The sequence below is a fragment of the Charadrius vociferus genome, unplaced genomic scaffold (genome assembly GCF_000708025.1).
Source record: "Charadrius vociferus isolate BGI_N301 unplaced genomic scaffold, ASM70802v2 scaffold244, whole genome shotgun sequence".
In the NCBI taxonomy this organism is placed as follows: Eukaryota; Metazoa; Chordata; class Aves; order Charadriiformes; family Charadriidae; genus Charadrius; species Charadrius vociferus.
In genome coordinates, this window is record NW_009648822.1 from 4,601,170 (window position 1) to 4,618,801 (window position 17,632).

At 37.9% G+C, this 17,632-nt stretch overlaps 1 protein-coding gene across 1 annotated transcript in view; it reads right to left on the reverse strand.

The window, feature by feature from the left end:
- The window catches only part of XRCC4 (X-ray repair complementing defective repair in Chinese hamster cells 4), a 167,236-nt gene that overhangs the window by 95,013 nt on the left and 54,591 nt on the right, over positions 1-17,632 (reverse strand). Inside the window, exons 3-5 of the mRNA XM_009886863.1 lie at positions 8,931-9,097; positions 2,734-2,886; positions 2,004-2,107 (exon numbers count right to left, since the gene is read on the reverse strand). Coding sequence (XP_009885165.1) covers positions 2,004-2,107; positions 2,734-2,886; positions 8,931-9,097 — 424 coding nt within the window. The remainder of the gene's footprint in view (positions 1-2,003; positions 2,108-2,733; positions 2,887-8,930; positions 9,098-17,632) is intronic.

Genomic DNA, 17,632 nt, shown 5'->3' on the forward strand with positions numbered 1-17,632 from the left:
TTTTACCTTCATCAGCCAGCTGATAATCTCATCACAGAAGACATGAGTACCTAGTTGTCAACCTCCAGTTTCTGCACCTCCACAAAGATTGTAATTAACCATTCTTACTCTTTTGTTTAATATTTTTCTTCATTGAGTCTTGTTCCAATATTTGTATCAATGAACACCAGACAGAAACATTCATAACTGAATTTGCCATTTCATATACTTTTTCTTTTTGTAAATATTAGCAGCTTTTTTCCAAATGCCCTGGAATGCCCTCAGTGCCCCAAAAGTTCTAGAAGAAAAACAATTATTTGTGGTTACAGAAAAAATCCTCAGCCAGCTTTTTAAACTCTGCAGTTCAACATATCCCGACTGGCTAGTTTTAAAACGTCTAGTTTCACAGCTGCTATTTCATGTCCCCCTTAGTTGCTAGACTGTTCTAATTACATGGTTCATAAATATGCTATGATGCAACTAAACTTAGTTTTACCCTCTAAACCCAAACCAAAAGCACTTACTGAACAAAGCTGCTTTTTCAAGTACCAGTGAATTTTTTATCATCGCACTAATAGGCCAATAACAGCTGCATATTTGTTCTCAACCGACTTGAAGACTGGTCATTGGCCTTCTACCTCCTCACCTGAGATTCTCTGCCTTTATATCGTCCCGCAAAGGCAACAGAAAGCACATTTTTGTTTACAACTCAAATAAAAATACAGTTGCTATTTTTTTTTCTCTATAACATTGATCAGTCCAGTCCCTCATGATTGCCTAAATAGGGCGGTGAGGGTTTGTTTTCATTTTTAAATACGCATCTATCTCAAAATTCTCACTGGGCTAGTTAAGTCCTCCTGAATCTAGCAAAAGAATCAACATTTTCCACTTTTTCTTGCCTTTTTGCTAAATGTTAAGTATTTCTCCCCACATTCTCTGAACAGACCAAATACCACTTGAATGCAAAGATTTCTGAACTGAAGAGCACAGTACGATATAAAATGATTTCTTTCCATTATTGCAACTTTCTCCATCTGTCTGAAGCTCTGCCTACTTTATATTACATCAGACAGTCCTCAAACGGGCTCATATGAGTTACAAAGCTGTGTATCACTGGTATCAGGGTCTTGAACACTTCTGGTTCTCAGCACACACAGTAAACCATTGTAACAAGTTGTTGTCTTGATCACCTTTACCTATGGTGGAAATAGAAAGCTCCAGTGAGAGAACCCATACCAAACTTTGCAGACCTGAAGGGCATTTTATATATATATATAAAAACATAAATATATATAAAAATATATTTTATATATATAAAATATATATTATGTATCTAAAAAACTATATGGCAAGTATCAGTCCAGTTTTAAAACCTTGATAGCATTTTCCTTGCATAGTCTGACTACTTTGCCAAAATATGTCAAAATTTCTTTCACAGTTAAATATCTTGTATTGTAGAATGGGCAATTGTTGTATTCCATACACTTTACAAGTCTCTAGTCCTGGAAAAATGAGTTGAATTAAGTTTCATGAGCATCTTCATGAGGCCAAAAATTCACTGACAAATTAAAATTAATTCTGCTATAAATACATTTTTATTCCATTTATGCACACAGCTCTTTTTATAGCTGTTAAAACTCCTTTCTCCTTTTTAAACACTATTGAAACTGTCAGGAACTACATTTTAGCAGTCATTGCATACACATCATGATTCCTAGAATTTAAAATGGAATTGTTGATGGTTCAGATACTGTTAGACTGTCATTAGTTCTGCAAAGTATGTAATTTGCCATTCTGGAAGAAATGACAGTACCTTCACTTGTACAACATGCTTTTAAACTTCCTCGCTCTAATTTGAAAATGCCAGTATTATACTCTGCTTCAAGAGAGATATTTTTAAGGCTTGCAGGTTGGCTTGTCACAGAGCAATTTGTCAGGTAGTATTTTGTCTTCGTTAAGGTTTATTCACAAAAAGTGATTGGCCTGTCCATGATATTCCCCAAAGACAATACATTCCGTCTTACCTGATGGTAATGAGGCCCGTGTTAAATTTTCACTTTCCTCATCAGTGCTGCCATCATAGTAATTTTCTCTCCCTGTACCCATCTGAGAGGTAGCTGCACTATTCCTAGGAAAAAAAAAAAAAAAGGACATTTTTTCCGTCTCTTATTCCTGCAAAGAATTTATAAATTATTAGGCAATGCAATCCGATACATATCAACATAGAGTCCCCATGCTGAACAGCTTAGCATATTCGTATACAAGGACAGACAATAAAAGGTAAGTTAAGATATAAATAAGCAGGATAAAAATAGCAAACAAATGAAGGTGTGTTGTAGCATTAGAATGATTCACCTTCTCTGGATATTTTTGAACAAAAAAACATTTATATTTAGATATTTTTGCTTCCCAAAGGACAAAAGGAATCAAATAATTCAGGGGGAATGCATATGAAGTACCACCTATGGGAATGGCAGAGACATACTCTGCCATTCAACTGTGATCTAACAGAAAAAAGAAGAGGACAGATTCATCGAATATTTAGTTCTTGGCTACAGCATCCAAAGCAATATGCTGCTATTTGCAGTGACGCCACAAAGAATCCTCTGCTTTCGTGACTAACAGAACTGTTTTGGGTAACCAAGCAGTTAGCCAGGAAGAACTGTAACTCGCTGTTAGAGTCAAAGAAACAGAAACTTAACTAAACTATGAATCAGGTATAATACTGAGTAACTTAGGAAAATTAGGAAATACCTTGCACGTTTGGCATCTGCTGCAGGTTCTTTAGCTTCATTCAACAACTTCTGTAAGTTTCTTATCTTTGCCTTCTTTTCATTCAGCACCAAAACAAACCGGTTATAAAGATCTGCCTCTAGTTCTTCTTTAGCTTGCACACATTTTTCCAGCCTACAACGTAAAATTAACTGTTACACTATTTCTTTTTAAAATTCTGTGTTTCCTGGAAGAAAATTCTGTAGTGAAGCCAGCCTTCCTATTACAGGAATCTCCATACATTACTAGTCCAGCATCCTGTGTCTGAAACATGCCAAAAGAAGCTTTTTTTTCCACAGAAAAGTGCAATGAACTTTGCTGTCAGAAGGGCAAAGTTTCCAAGAGGAAAATTTTCTCTTCGTGCTTTTTTTGATAGGTTCTTGCAGATATGCATCTGAGACAACTAAAATTTAAATAGGCAAGAGTTCTTTAGTTTTAGTGCTGAATTAACAATAATGGGCATACCTTAGCAGATACACATAATGAGATTACAAATAGATATGATTAAGCTTGACAGGTCCCAAATCAGGACCACACACTCTGACTTGAAACATATTTGAAAAAGGGATTAAAAAAAAAAAAAAAAAGGAAAAAAAAGAAACAAGAAATAGTCAACTCCAGTCCAACAAGGGCTGAGATGACCACCAAATACTTTGGGCAACACGACAGCTCCAGAAATCTTTCCTTGCCAGGATGCCCTGGGCAGACATGGGTGACACAGACCTTTGCCTGACCATTTTCCATCAAAAGCCTGGCGTGTCTGGTTCTGGTGAACTGGCAAGGTACAGAAACCGGTTCCTGGCAAAGCTCAACAGGACACCACAGCAACAGCTGATGGCAACTGCAATCCCTTACAGTCATTCAGACAAATGCAATGCTAGTAACTCCAGTGCTGCGACTCCATTTCGAATTACAGAGATACAGAGCTGAGATCTTGGTACACCTGCAGCCAGAAATAGGCAGATTTTTAAAAAAAAGAACCAATCACAATTACTTGGTAGAGGACAAAACACAATTTATATATAAATGTTTTAAAAGCTCTTAATTAGTATCTTCAGAGTAAAATATTCTTCATGTTTTTAAAGGTTTAATGTGCACCTGTAGGGTAGGTCAGTGTCAATAAAACAAAGCACAATGGAAATATAAAAATAAGACTATGGACGTATAATGTCTCATAATCAAAGCAGAAGTGGAATATTAGCAAACATGAGCACAATAGATGAAGTGACGTATAGCAAATGCATCCTATATTCACTTCTTGTATTTCATAACTTTTTATTCTTTGGCCTGAACCACAAACATTTTAATAGCTGTGTTCATAACAAGCAAATAAACATCTTGATAATCTTATTGATCATGGTAACTACAGTATTGTAGCAAATAGTCAGAAATTATAACCTGTGCAAGGTTGATAAAAAAAAGTTTAGAAGGCTTCCTTAAACCCGAACAAATAACAGATTTTAAAAAATATTAATTTATAAGGTAAGAAATTTCAACAACTTAATATACAAATACTGATTATTTTGTTCATATATCAAAGCCATATATGATGTAGGAAGAAAGACAATAGAAAATAATCTCATGAAGTATTAAGTCTACTGTGCAATGCTTTAGGGATATGCTTGATAGTTGATAAATAATTCATCTAATTTAAATGCAAATAGCAGAACATCATTACCATATAGATCGGTTCAATAATTCCTAAATGAAAGATCATATGTACTAATCAACTACCAGGAGACTTTGCACCTAGAAAAGGAAAGTTAACTGTTTAGTGGGGAACAAAAGGAAAATTCACAAAGGATCATAAACCCCAATACAGGGTCCAGAAGTGCCTCGACCAGCTCATGGAAGGAGAAAGGTAAGGACAGGAATTGCCTTCCATTTGTCAAGTAGAATTCAGCCGTTTAAAAAAAAAAAAAAGATTGTAAAAAATTAAATACAGCTGTTGGGTAAGTTGCTGTTTACATGCTTGAAACGAATTATGTCTGTATACATAAAAATGGAAAACATGGATTTTTGTGTAAAATATGGTAATCCTGTCTGTATCAAATCCTATAGAAAAGTCCCCTCTCCCCCACACAAAACAGTACTAACTAAAGAAAGTGCTTACTACTATGCCTTTATTTTGCTAGTGGACTGGTTTGTGTCAGAGCAGCTGAGGTTGGCTTAAATAGTTACGTTGAGACATTTTGCTGACTTGGCCAAAAAGGTGTTATGTAAGATAACTTCAGTGCGGACCTTGAATCCTGCAAAGACATCCACTAATGAAAATCCACAGTAATTCTAAACTCTCAGCGAAGGGAAGTTGATGCTGCCTGGATATTAAGCACAGTATAAGAACCTACTGCAAGACTAGCCAATTTCTTCAGCCTCTGGCACAAAATATTAGCATCTTGAAATATACATACTGACTATATGCATATATTAGAATGTTAACTCTTCCCTGTAGGCCAAATCAATTGGTTGTATGCCATCCATTAATGTCATATGATTGTTTTCATTTACGTGAACAGCTTTTTTGATTTCCCCCCTGTTTTTTAAAGTGATCCATACATAAATACATTCTCCAGACATAGATATGACATTAATTAGGCATAACATTCAATCAGTGTAAAACAGTGTTACATTAATGGTATATTTGAAAGTTATGAGTTATATGGCATATGCCGATACTTAAAAATGGAATAGTAAAAAGCAAGAGTCCTCTGCTGCTTGGGAAGAGGGATGCATTAATTATGCAGAACGTGTGTGGGGGTGTGTGTGTGTGTTGGGGGGGGTTGGCTCTGGCTGTAACTCTGCACAGCCTTTAGGATTCACTCAGGCATGCATTACCTGAATTACGTGACCACTAAGCAAAGCTGGCTGGGTTTCATTCCAATACCTCATCGGTTACAACTACGAACTTTAATTGCAATTCATCACATGCTTGTGCCTGTATGTGATTTGTCTCACTAAAATACCACCTCCCCAGGCCAAATAAAGAAGCTGCTCATCTCAAAGACAACTTTCTAGTACAACGGAAGTAAAAGGAAGTTAATGGCTAGAGTGGTACAAGTCTTATTTGAATATGCTTTCCAATTTCTATATTCTTAGATCTGTTACGTAAGTGCAATGCTTTTAATGAGCCAGAAACGCCCAAGTTGATAGCCATCAAAAAGCTTGCACAGCCTATGAAAGCAGCTAGTATTAGGAACGATTACGATCAGTAATTGAGAAAATAAGGTAACTGTCCAGTTCTTAAGTGTAGCCTAAACGTCAACCAATCACACATGCTTCACAGAGGTTTACATGATCTATGTAATCTAACGGCATTTATACATTTTCCACACTCGAATACTAGAAAGAAAAAAATCAACATCTCTGCTATCTATCCTTGTCCTCGGTGCTTGAAAATAACCACTGGTCTTACGGCACCCACTGTATTACATCTCAGATTCACCCTTCCCCCGGCACTGGCGATGGTATCGAATCTTGATGAACTAATGCTGAAGAGCACATTTCAAGCACCGAATTACCTAGCCTGCACTTTTATAAGCTGTTTGTCGTTTAAGAATACTGTCACTGTAGTTGACCACAACAGAAATTGGGAGCTATTTTGATGTTGGCTTGTCTACACTAATTTTCTTTTAACACATACCACACCCAAATCAGAAATGTGACTTGTGTTTTATTGGCCAAGGAATTATTTTGCTACAGATTGTTATTACTTCACATTTACCAATTTAATTATCTATATGAAATAAAAACAATAGCTATTCTCGTCTGATATTTTAATTCATCCATCCCTGAAGTGTACACACGTACACACAGTCCCCTCAGACACCCACTTGCAGTAGCATGAGAATAATCCTTTTGAAATTTTCCCTAGCCTCTCTGTTTGGATCTTGCCAGATAGTGTCTTAGGAATTTTTATTTTATGTTTTTAGATCAAGTGCTGAACATTCTAGCTAACCAATAACTCTCCTACGGATGTCACCTACACATGGGTCATTTCCTAAAAGCAGGGAGATGTTTAGCCAGGTAAAATCCTACACTTAATTTTCATCGTCTTGCTTATTGTAATGACCTAAGGGAGCTACAGCTTCAAACAGGAACGCTCTAAAGACCTCAGAAGCCACAAAGCTTAGAGTCAAGTACAGAAGTAATTTAATGATTTGATGATGCAGGGGATTTCTCTTGAAAGGGCTTTTTGGCATGCTCTTGCCTTTCGCCTTCACGTGAACCAGAATTGCAGAGGGAAGCGTCAGGAGCCATTCCTGTACCTGGCACAGGGCTGCCACGCGAGTTGTTACAGCCGAGAGGACTCTCTCTTGTAATTGCTTACAGATTGCTGACTAGGCACATTCAGCCTCCAGAAACAAACTTGCTTGTCCTTTTTACAGACTGTACGGAAAGCAGAACAAGTTTACACCTCAAGAGACCCTGGAGAGCTATGGGGCAAAGCTGCTGAGCCGAGCTCACACCACCTTCATGATAATCAAGAAAATTAGAGTAGGGGAATGGAAGGAGGATGACTGAATTATTCCATCTTGTGCCCTGTGCTTAGCTTGAACAAGAGCAGCCCTTGGAAGTTCTCATGCTATCTTTTAATTCTAATGAGGTCCTGAAGAGAGAGATTTTAAACAAGGGGAACTGCAGAATTCTAGAGCTGATGTGCCTTAGCTCCAGACAAAGAGGGGGCACAATTCTCCACGCCATCTGTTTTATATTTGGTTTTATCTTTTTGGGGCGTTTTGGGGTGTTCAGTTTTTTGACATTGGGTTGTTTTGGTTTTTTGGGGTTTTTTTTAATTCTTTTTGCCACAGCCCTGTCTACCCTGCTGTCGTTCTTGGTTTTTTGGCTCCAAATGCTGGGCCTAGTATTGCGAGTTTCGTGGACCTGAACAAAAGATTTACCTGTCTTTGTATTTGATGTTTTACCACTCAATGCCATGAGTGGTAAAGTGTGAAGCTTGAAATCCTATCTACTGAACAAAGACAGGTAAACCAAACCAAAAAAAAAAAACCCAAGAAAACAAAAAAACAACACTGTTTGGATGAAAATTATTTTTATTCTCCATTTAGCACACACGGCCAGAGTTTGGTGACCATACAACTTTCAATATTTTTTTTGAAAAATCATGTTTTTGCTATTTAAAATACAAACATACTAAAGAAAACCACCAGCTTTCGAAGCTTAAATACACTGCTTCTGAGAGCAAAGGCTGTCAAGCAACTGTGATTTTTTTTTTTCTTTGGGGTTACTCTTTAAACGTGCCACACCACCATGGAAATTGATACAAGCACTAATGCCTATTACACATTAGCGTGTAATGCAGTACAGCATACTAGTTATACAATACGCTATTGTTCAATAAACTGTTAAGCAGTAAAACACTACTTAGGAAGGCCATATGCTTGTCAGGGGGATTGTCAGGAGAAACTGTTAGTCATTTTAATGAGAGGGAAACAAAACTAACTCCTCCCAAAAGTAGCTCTCTTTTTCAAGGTAAATTAACATCAATTAGCTACATTCTTTCATCAGTGTTCCTAAATGTGCTTTTTTAGATAAAGCTATAGAAAAACAAGATAAATCTCTGACTTGTATGTGCTAAGCCTTTTATGCTAACTGAAATAAGCAAAGATTACTTCACTACAGAATGCAGTGGCTGACAACTCAGACCGAAAATGCAATAGCAAGTAAAAAAAAAAAAACCTCTCAAAAACTAAATGGTGCTTTTTCCTATAACACCACATTCATTTTGCAATTCTGTGTGCTTTGACAAAGCAAAGAGATTAAAGCAATGGCAACTTATTTCCCACCCAAAAATGTAAATAATTTAAACTACTAAGCATAAGAACTATAGAAAATAGTGCGAAAAGGCTTCATGAAGAAAGTAGAGAGTATTCTACAGAAAAGAGGTCACTTTTTTCACTTCATAAAGGTAAAACCAGCTTTAATTGACAAGTTTGTAATACCAGTTGCATTTTTGACATAAGAAGATGATCTACAACTACACACAACTTCATGGGCTGTAAGTAACTCAAAATGACTCAAAACACTTGTCAACAGGAAAAATATTTGTGTGGTCCTTTCTGCATATGACTTCAAAAGTGCTCATCAGCAAAGCCTGTACTGACAGTTTAAGTATTTGTGAGTCTCTCAAGTATCACCTGTGAATGCAATTTTAAACTTACCGCTTCTCCACATCGCGACAGTCACTGACAAGCCTCGCATTTTCTTTTTGCAAATGGTCTTTTTTTGCCTGCAGTCTTTGCAGCCGGTCCAGGCAGCAACCAATCAGCTCCTTTATCACCTCCGCTGGACTTGAAACTTTCTGTAGCTTCAGAGATCCAAGTCTAAACTAGGACAAAAGGAAAAGGTGAGTTACTTCACTGGTACTAGAAAGATCACAAAAACCTCACTTCCAGACATACTTAATAAGCATAAGAAACACTTAACAGTCCTCCAGTTCAAAATAAGATAGCGTATTTGTCACAAGAATAGTTGTGGAATAATCTACACGCCAATTATTTATGCAGCTAATCCTTCTTAATGGTCGCCTGTCATTAACAGGCACAGAACATAAGCACTGATGGAAAAGAGATGCCACGCAGCAAGTGTAATGTGGCATAGCAACACCCTGCTCTTGGACAGACAGGAGGAGGTCAGTAGGTGCAACCACAGGTTTTGTGGAAAAGGTGTTTTTGATGTAATGCAGAACCACATAAACTGAAAACCTAATGGTACTGCCAACACATTCTTGCCATCTGCCCAATGAATTAGCTGAAGTCACTCGCTGCCCATTCTGGCACCCACAGCAGCAATACAACCACATAAACGTTAATGATAAAACAAATTAATATTAATTACCTTTGATTCAAAACAGCACTACAAATGCCTCTCTATGATGCTTGCATGCACCTGATGGATGAAAACTACTCCACAAGTTTTCCCCTTCAGGGCTCAGACAGCAAGTTCTTAATAATAAAAGGAGTCCTTCAATTGAACAGGCAGCCTCAATAATTCAATAAGACTAAAGGATAGGATCTATAATGAATAGTTGCATTTCTTCAGCAATGGGGATGTTATACAGGCCATACAAGAGGTCTGAACATATTCCTTCTGCCTGGTCTGGCAGAAACAACAGAAAACCGTTGCTTCTGTTACATTAAAGGAGTAGTTCAGCCATACGCACAAAACAGTATCAGCTAAACGATAAACACGCAAAGCTGGATGAAGATATAAAAAGTGCTAACATGACAGTTTGAAGCAATTCAAGAAGAAAGATATTAAGGTTGATTGAACAGGGTCACACCATTACCTTAAGAGAAGCAAACCAGAAGTGAAGGACCTGACTTTGGTGCTCTGGAGTGGGTAGATGATGGGAAATCTGAACTACCTTAAGGTACACTTCCACAGCTGACAGAGCCTACAGAAGCCATAGGGAGCTTTTCTGACACCTGTCCACATCTAGCAGCACCACCATTGGACCAGCTTAACAAAAAACTAGTTGCGGGAGCAGATCCAGAGAAAAGCAGAGTGGGTTGGATGACACAATCCAGACTTTGGCCAGTTTAGACCACAGTATAAGCAGATCTTTCAGGAAAGAGTCATCAACATGACTTGGCTTTGACCAGAAACACCTGCAGAAACGCTGAGTTGGTGAGGGGTATGTGGAAGAAGAGGTCCTCGCTTGTATCTTGTAATCACTAAAAGGATTCACATAACTGTTGTGGCATTTCCCTATGAATAGGGCTACACTCATCTCTTTGACTTGAATGCATGGCAATAACATAATTTAAAAAAACCCACAAATGTAAGTGACACATACGGTACACAGCATTTGACAACGTCCCACACAATATCCTGGTCTCTAAATTGAAGAGACATGGATTCGACAAATGGACCACTCAGTGGATAAAGAGAGGGACCTGGACAGGCTGGAGAGGTGGGCCCATGCAGTTCAACAAGGCCAAGTGCAAGGTCCTACATCTGGGTCGGGGCAATCCCAAGCACAAATACAGGCTCAGCATGGAACGGCTGGAGAGCAGCCCTGAGGAGAAGGACCTGGGCGTGCTGATTGACCAGAAGCTCAGCATGAGCCAGCAATGTGCAATCGCAGCCCAGAAGGCCAACAGGATCCTGGGCTGCACCCAAAGAAGTGTGGCCAGCAGGTCAAGGGAGGTGATTCTGCCCCTCTACTCCGCTCTCGTGAGACCCCACCTGGAGTACTGCATCCAGCTCTGGAGTCCCCTACAGAAGAAGCACATGGACCTGCTGGAGCATGTCCAGAGGAGAGCCACGAGGATGATCCGAGGGCTGGAGCACCTCTCCTTTTTTTTTTTCAAAGTCCATTGATTTAGAACATTTAGACATTTTGGAAGTCACAGTGATTTCTGAGACACTTTGGAATGAAGATGTCTTTTGTTGGTTTGAACTAAACACTATATTTTAACTTGCAAAGAAATGTATAAACAGGACTCTATTGATCAAAAAATCATAGGAGTGATGAATGCAACGTTATAAATTATTTTGGTTTTTGCACAATCTTTAATGAAAATGATAAGTTATAATGTTCCTTAAGATTTTAATTCTTGACACGAGAGTGTATTTATCAAAGTGTTTATAGGACACAAACAAACTCTCAGAATGGGGTTAGAAACACAATTTAAGTCCTGCAGGTAAACAACACTATAAAGAGACAAAATACATTTTGCACATCAAGGCCAGGTTGGATGAGGCTTGGAACAACCTGATCCAGGGGAAGTTATCCCTGCCTATGGCAGGGGGGGTGGAACGAGATGATCTTCAAGGTCCTTTCCAACCTAAACCATTCTACGATTCTATACTAGGGAAAAGTTTGATCTCTGTTGTGGCACTTCACCTATTAAAATCAGAAAGATCATTTCATCCATTTTTCTCCTCACTTCAGTTCATGTTACTTGGGAGGGCATGGCAAATAATGAAATAAAAGTAATCCATGAGAAAAACGTGTAGCATTTGTTAATAATTTTTAAAAAGTGAAGTTTACGATTGCTATACATAAGGTTTTGCTGAAACAGGCCTTGTAAAAACTGCTCATAAAGATTTTAAAGGCATTGTTTGAAACAAATAACAGTCCATCAACATAGTTAAGGTATTTTATCTGTGGCAGTCTCTGCAACAACATACGATAACATCATGAGCTTCTTCAGCAAGGTTAAATAAACAGAAAATGTGGCAAACCCAAAGGTTTAATTTCAAATTAGCTACTGATCTTTCTTCCAAATTCACATGTACTGTCTCTAACATGTTGTTTTCCTTTAGCTTACATACATCTGATGGCTATAGATGAAAAGATGCATTTGATTTATTTTGGGAAATTAGATTACACTATCAGTAACCCACAGAGTGACATGTATTCCCTGGATATCACACTTGCTGTTTGACAGCATTAACAAAGACGGACATTTGCGTAAAGGAAACTGTTTTTCATCACTTGCAAACCACCACCATACTATATGGATAAAGAATTCATGCCACACTTTAATACTAGCCACAGAGATACAGAAGCACAGTAGCACAGATAAATAAGAACACAATCTTCTACTCACACTGTGGAGGAAATAGCAAGAAGAGTACATCTTTTTGTCATACACTTTTAATATAATGAGCTGAGATAAGATATAGGCAAATATGCTTAATCAGGACAAATGCACGTTGACCAAATTGCAGTTTACTCAGCACAAGAGCATAAAATATGAATACTACAAAAACAGGTTAAAGTGAATAGCAATAGATTTCAGCTGAAAGCCTGGTTCCGCTCACAATCAAAATCATGCCAAACACACAGCAGACATTTGAAAAGCAACTGTAATTATACACAAACACCAGTTCAGCCTCTTACTTAAACACATTACATAAACCTATACTAGTAGTGCAACATGGAGCTTTGAAACTGCAAAATACATCCTCAGCTTCGTGTAACACTGTCATGAAAGGATTTCTGAAAATCTGTAAGAAAAACCAATGTCCTTCTTTTTATAAAGCCTGATACACTTTCTTACAGAAAATTTCACTGCACTGCTTTCCATGTCTGACATACTGTGTGATCTGTGGACCATTTCTAGCAGGCCCACAGAAGATAAGCAAAGCAACCTGGTCACCAGGAAGCTTAAGTTTATGAGGCAGGTGCTCACATATCAACGGGGAAAAAAAAAATAATTATAAGGCTTCTGCAAAACAAGTATTTTTCTGTATTCCGCCCCCTCATCACCTAATCTTAGTTTACTATAGTTCTAGGAGCTGATTATCCGGGTTACACTGCAGCTATCTCCAGCACCTGAGTGCAGAAAAACAGGGGATGTTTGGATACAGGCCTAATTAAGCCAAAAGTAACGTGATATTAGATACACGGTTTTGCTTTGCCCCCTTCCTACAGAACATTATACAAAGTGTACCAAAAAGCCGCCTTAGGCTGTTTCTTCACCAAGAATTTGTTACAACAAGCTATTACACCGCAGGTTTCACCAACACAAGTGTTAGCACTAACAATAGTAACACTTATCTGAGCAAATTACAACTGATTGGCATTCCCCCTGTAAAAAGCCCAGTCCTGAGAGACTGATAAGCCACAAAGGCAGCCAGATCTGATTCACTCCCAAAGCATCAAGAGAAAGCACGAGCAATTCGTAAAACAATGTACAGAAAATGAAGTCTCAGGACAGTTTTGCTCTGGAGTCCTGCTAGGATCCCAAATTGGAAAGCAAACTGGTAAAAGAGCAGATACACAAAATAACACAATTTTAGATCCAAGGATTCTGAATTCAGGACAGATGTGTAATTTGCAGTACTGATTACGACAGAACTCTATTAAAATTGACTTAAAAAAAAAAATCACAAAAAAGAAGGTATTAGGTTTTTCAACATATTGCTTTTTTTTTTTTTTTTGGCATGCAACTAAAACGAGACACAGTTATTTGTCCTAATGTTGCCAAAACTGCAGTAGTGAAATTGGAAACGATTCTAGGAAGATTGACTAGAATTGGTTAAATATCAGGATACCATAACAAACAGTTAACTAGGTTGGATATGAAGATAAATAGATCTTGCTTACTGCATGAGTGAAAGCTCAGTATTAACACTTCACTAATCTAATTTTACATATAACATGCCTACAATTTGGATCACATTTCCAAGTAAGCCTCTGTTTGTACATTCCTGCACATTGCTGCTCTGCAGATCAATTTCTATTTCTTGCCATTCTTCCAGCTATTGGGGCTCTCTAGCTTGGTATCATCTGCAGAATTAATTAATGTGCTTGGTACTTCCTCTTTCAGATCATTCAAGAAAACATTATGTAAAACAGCGAAGCAGTAAACACTTCATTTATACAGAAAATGAGCCGATCTGCTGGAGGTCCCAGTGGACAACAGACTGACTGTGAATGATACACTGCTCCCCTTCAATATCTGTTTTATTGTTTGTTGGAGTTTTTTTTCTTATTGTTGTTTTTTTTAAATACACATGAAGATGAATATAGAATCATTTAGAAAGCTGTGTTCCCTTAATCAGAACTCACACTCAGCACTTATCCATTAGACCAGTATTTTAAGTTCAGAAATAAAAACAAGAATTAGAAACTTATGACAAAACTGTCATTTTCCCATCACCTCTCACCCTTCCCACTGTTTGTCTTCTACAGATGAAGAAAGAAGTGATCTCAACCAGAAGACAGAAAATATTTTGGAAGTAAACTGAAAAGCTTCTCAAGGAATTTTTCTTCTAGTTTCTGATGTTTACAGGAAGATGCTTCACTTAGGAGAAAAAAAGGTCATTAAAGTGTGAGCCAACACATCTTTTTTTCATGGAAAATTCTAAAACTACATGCAAATTACTTTATTCTGTAGAGACAAGGCATTTTGATTTTTGCAGTAATATATATATGTGATATGTTCTTTGCATTACTAAAGTCCACTAGAATTGAGTTATCATGTCTAAGCAAATAAGTATCAGAGGTCACGCACGGAAAGGAGAAGCTGTATACGCAGTAGTGCCTGCAAGCCCTCTCTTCTGAGGCAGAATCTGAAGCTAGATACTAACAGTGATCTAATTTCCAATAACAACAATTTTTCATTATGACATACTAGCGTATAAGAAAAAAAAAACACTGATGCTGGAAACTCTCGTTGCATCTGCGTTGCTGGCCATTATTTCTTTCTGTATTAGCTAAGTATCCCGACAATCCTTTCTAACAGTATTTGTTATCCAAAATATATTTAAGGAATTCCATACTTCCAGAAGCTAGAAAAAAAGTATTTGTTTAGACAGTCAGATTTTGTTCTTTCTTGGCCTGACAGGCTATGTAGTAGTGCTTTCTCTCTTTTATTTATTTTATATGCTTAAATCCCAAACCATAATATTTTACTTTTTCCTTCTCTATTTTCAAAATTATTTTACAAATAAATTTTACAGAGAGTACAGTCATAGATACTTAGGTCTCATTTTTAAATGAAAATATTCCTAGTAAGTGAACTAATTGATGCCGTTTTAATTGTAGAAGTCAGCCTACAGCATGTAACAGAATCATCTCTAACTCACCTCACTCATCTTCCACTTTTCCTATGCTTTCAGAGTAAGACTCAGAGATTCTTGTGCTCTGTTTCTAATTATAGTATTTCAAACTGCGGTAACAATCAGCTGGGTTAGCATAGTTAATAATTTCTACATCCTTGCAGACATGCTGCCTCCTGCAAGGTATTGTCTAAGCAAACGTCCTTTCACCAGGGAAATATTAATGAAGAATTTGAGGGGGAAAAAACATTCCACAGCAGCCCACCAGCATGGAGCAGCTGTGTATTCCCTCTCTGTCTTTATGAAGACCTGCAGTCTGTAATAGCAGATGTGACCCCTGCGTTGAAGCAGGAAAGCCCTGCAGATCCGTATAACAACAGTTCCCTTTGTCATTGCCCTATCCTGAGCATCTCTCAACACCTTTCCTAGGTCAGAAATAGTCCTCCCAATGTAGCTCCCTTCTATGATAAAGCTGAGTCTTACTAGAGCTTTGTCTTTCCATGGTACCTATCAGTGCCAGTTCAACTGGGTCTTTGGGAACGAGGGAGGCTGGAGGAGCAATCAGGGTGTTTTTTATTAATAAAAATCCCACAGTCTGAAAACATATGTTTTCAATACTCAAAAAGCCATCTTAATAAATCTCAAGAACCAAACCAAAAAAAAAAATAATGCTTTATTCACTTATTTTTCAACACTTGCACAGATTTATACCTAGAAAATTTTGCTAGGACAAGACACTAAAAAGCTATCGGCTACGCTATCCTGAAGTCACCTACTGATGTCCTTGCCTATGGCTGGTACTGAAAGTAAATTCTTTACCACAGAGTTAGAGATTAGCCATAACATACAGGACAACACTGAATGTTACATTAATTCAAAAGTAGGATGTCCCTTACATGCTTGCATTACAATAAGCAATGTAAGATACAGCAACTTTATTTTCTCAGCCGAGAGCTGGAACTCTTGCAAGGCAGACAGGCTGTAATTTCCAGAATTAGCCTTGCTACTACCAGTTTATTATCAGCTACCGCTTCTACTCCACATATGCACAGTCTCTGAACTAAGATAGAACCAATACTATGACAAAATAAGTTTTCACTATGAAGATACCTATGAATTTGCAAGAGGAAAATGTTAATGAAAATTCATATATAGGGTTAAAGAATATGACCTACAAATGAATGATGCTGACACTTAGTTGCCTATACAAAGAAAGTATTGTTACAGGCTTGAATCTGGAAAGCATTATACCATTTTTATTTCTTAAGTCAATCAGTGAGTGGTCTTGATTTTTTAAAGCTGTGCCACTATTATCTCCAGGGAAATCATTCAACAGTAACCATGACATCCCTGGGTGTGGTAATAAAATGAGTACACTAGACTTGCACAATACAGTGATGACAATATGAAAGCAGAAATTGCTTTTGTAACAGCAAACTCTAGGAAGCTAAAAAAATTACAAAGTACCGTGGAAGCCAAGAAATCTTGCCGGTTACATCAGTCTGTATAAAAATATGATCATCAGCTATAAAAATCAAGTTTAAGATAAAAATCCTGCCTTTCTCCGCTCTTGCCTTTCCCTCCTGAAATGTTACTTATGAGAGAAGTATTACCTCATCCTCAAAAAAAAAAAGTATCTTCTTTCTTGACGAAGGCATTACATCTATTCTAGAGCAAAACAGCTGACATAAGTGATTACTCTTTTTCTCAGGTTTTTATTACACACTACAGAAACCTTCCACAGAAATTGCCATCATATTAGCTCCACATCAACTGTTGAAATTCCATCTGGTTTCACTATTTTGTATGGCAGGGGCTCACAAATATTTTGGAGAGTGCTTCGCTGTTTCTGACACCCTCAAACCCACACATTCATGGCACTGTGGCCCCCTTACAACTGCAGTGCAAGGAGGCTACAACTACACAGTAAAATAAGCAGAAATGGGGAACATCACCAGGTACTAGAACACACTAGTATTATATACATCTAAGCACTAGCCTGGCCACAGCGTGTCCTTGGACCATGCCAGTGACCACCTCACCAAACACTCTGCAGGCACATCACAGGAGCTGGAGCATCCCAGGGACCACTCCCAAGAGGCAGTTTGCATGCAGCCACCCTCTTCTGGAGGCTGACCCAGTTTAAGAGCGTGGGCACAGACTGCTCCCCACCAGTTGGTCTCTATGTCTGGGAACGTTCCCAAGAAATTTTAATTTACAGATGCAGAGGCAACCACAGTAGTCCCTGGAATACTGCTCTATCAGATTTCCAGCAGAAGCCACTCTACTTCACTAGATTAAGAGGGACCACGGCACACTGCAAGAGGTCTCAGGTTTCCCTTTT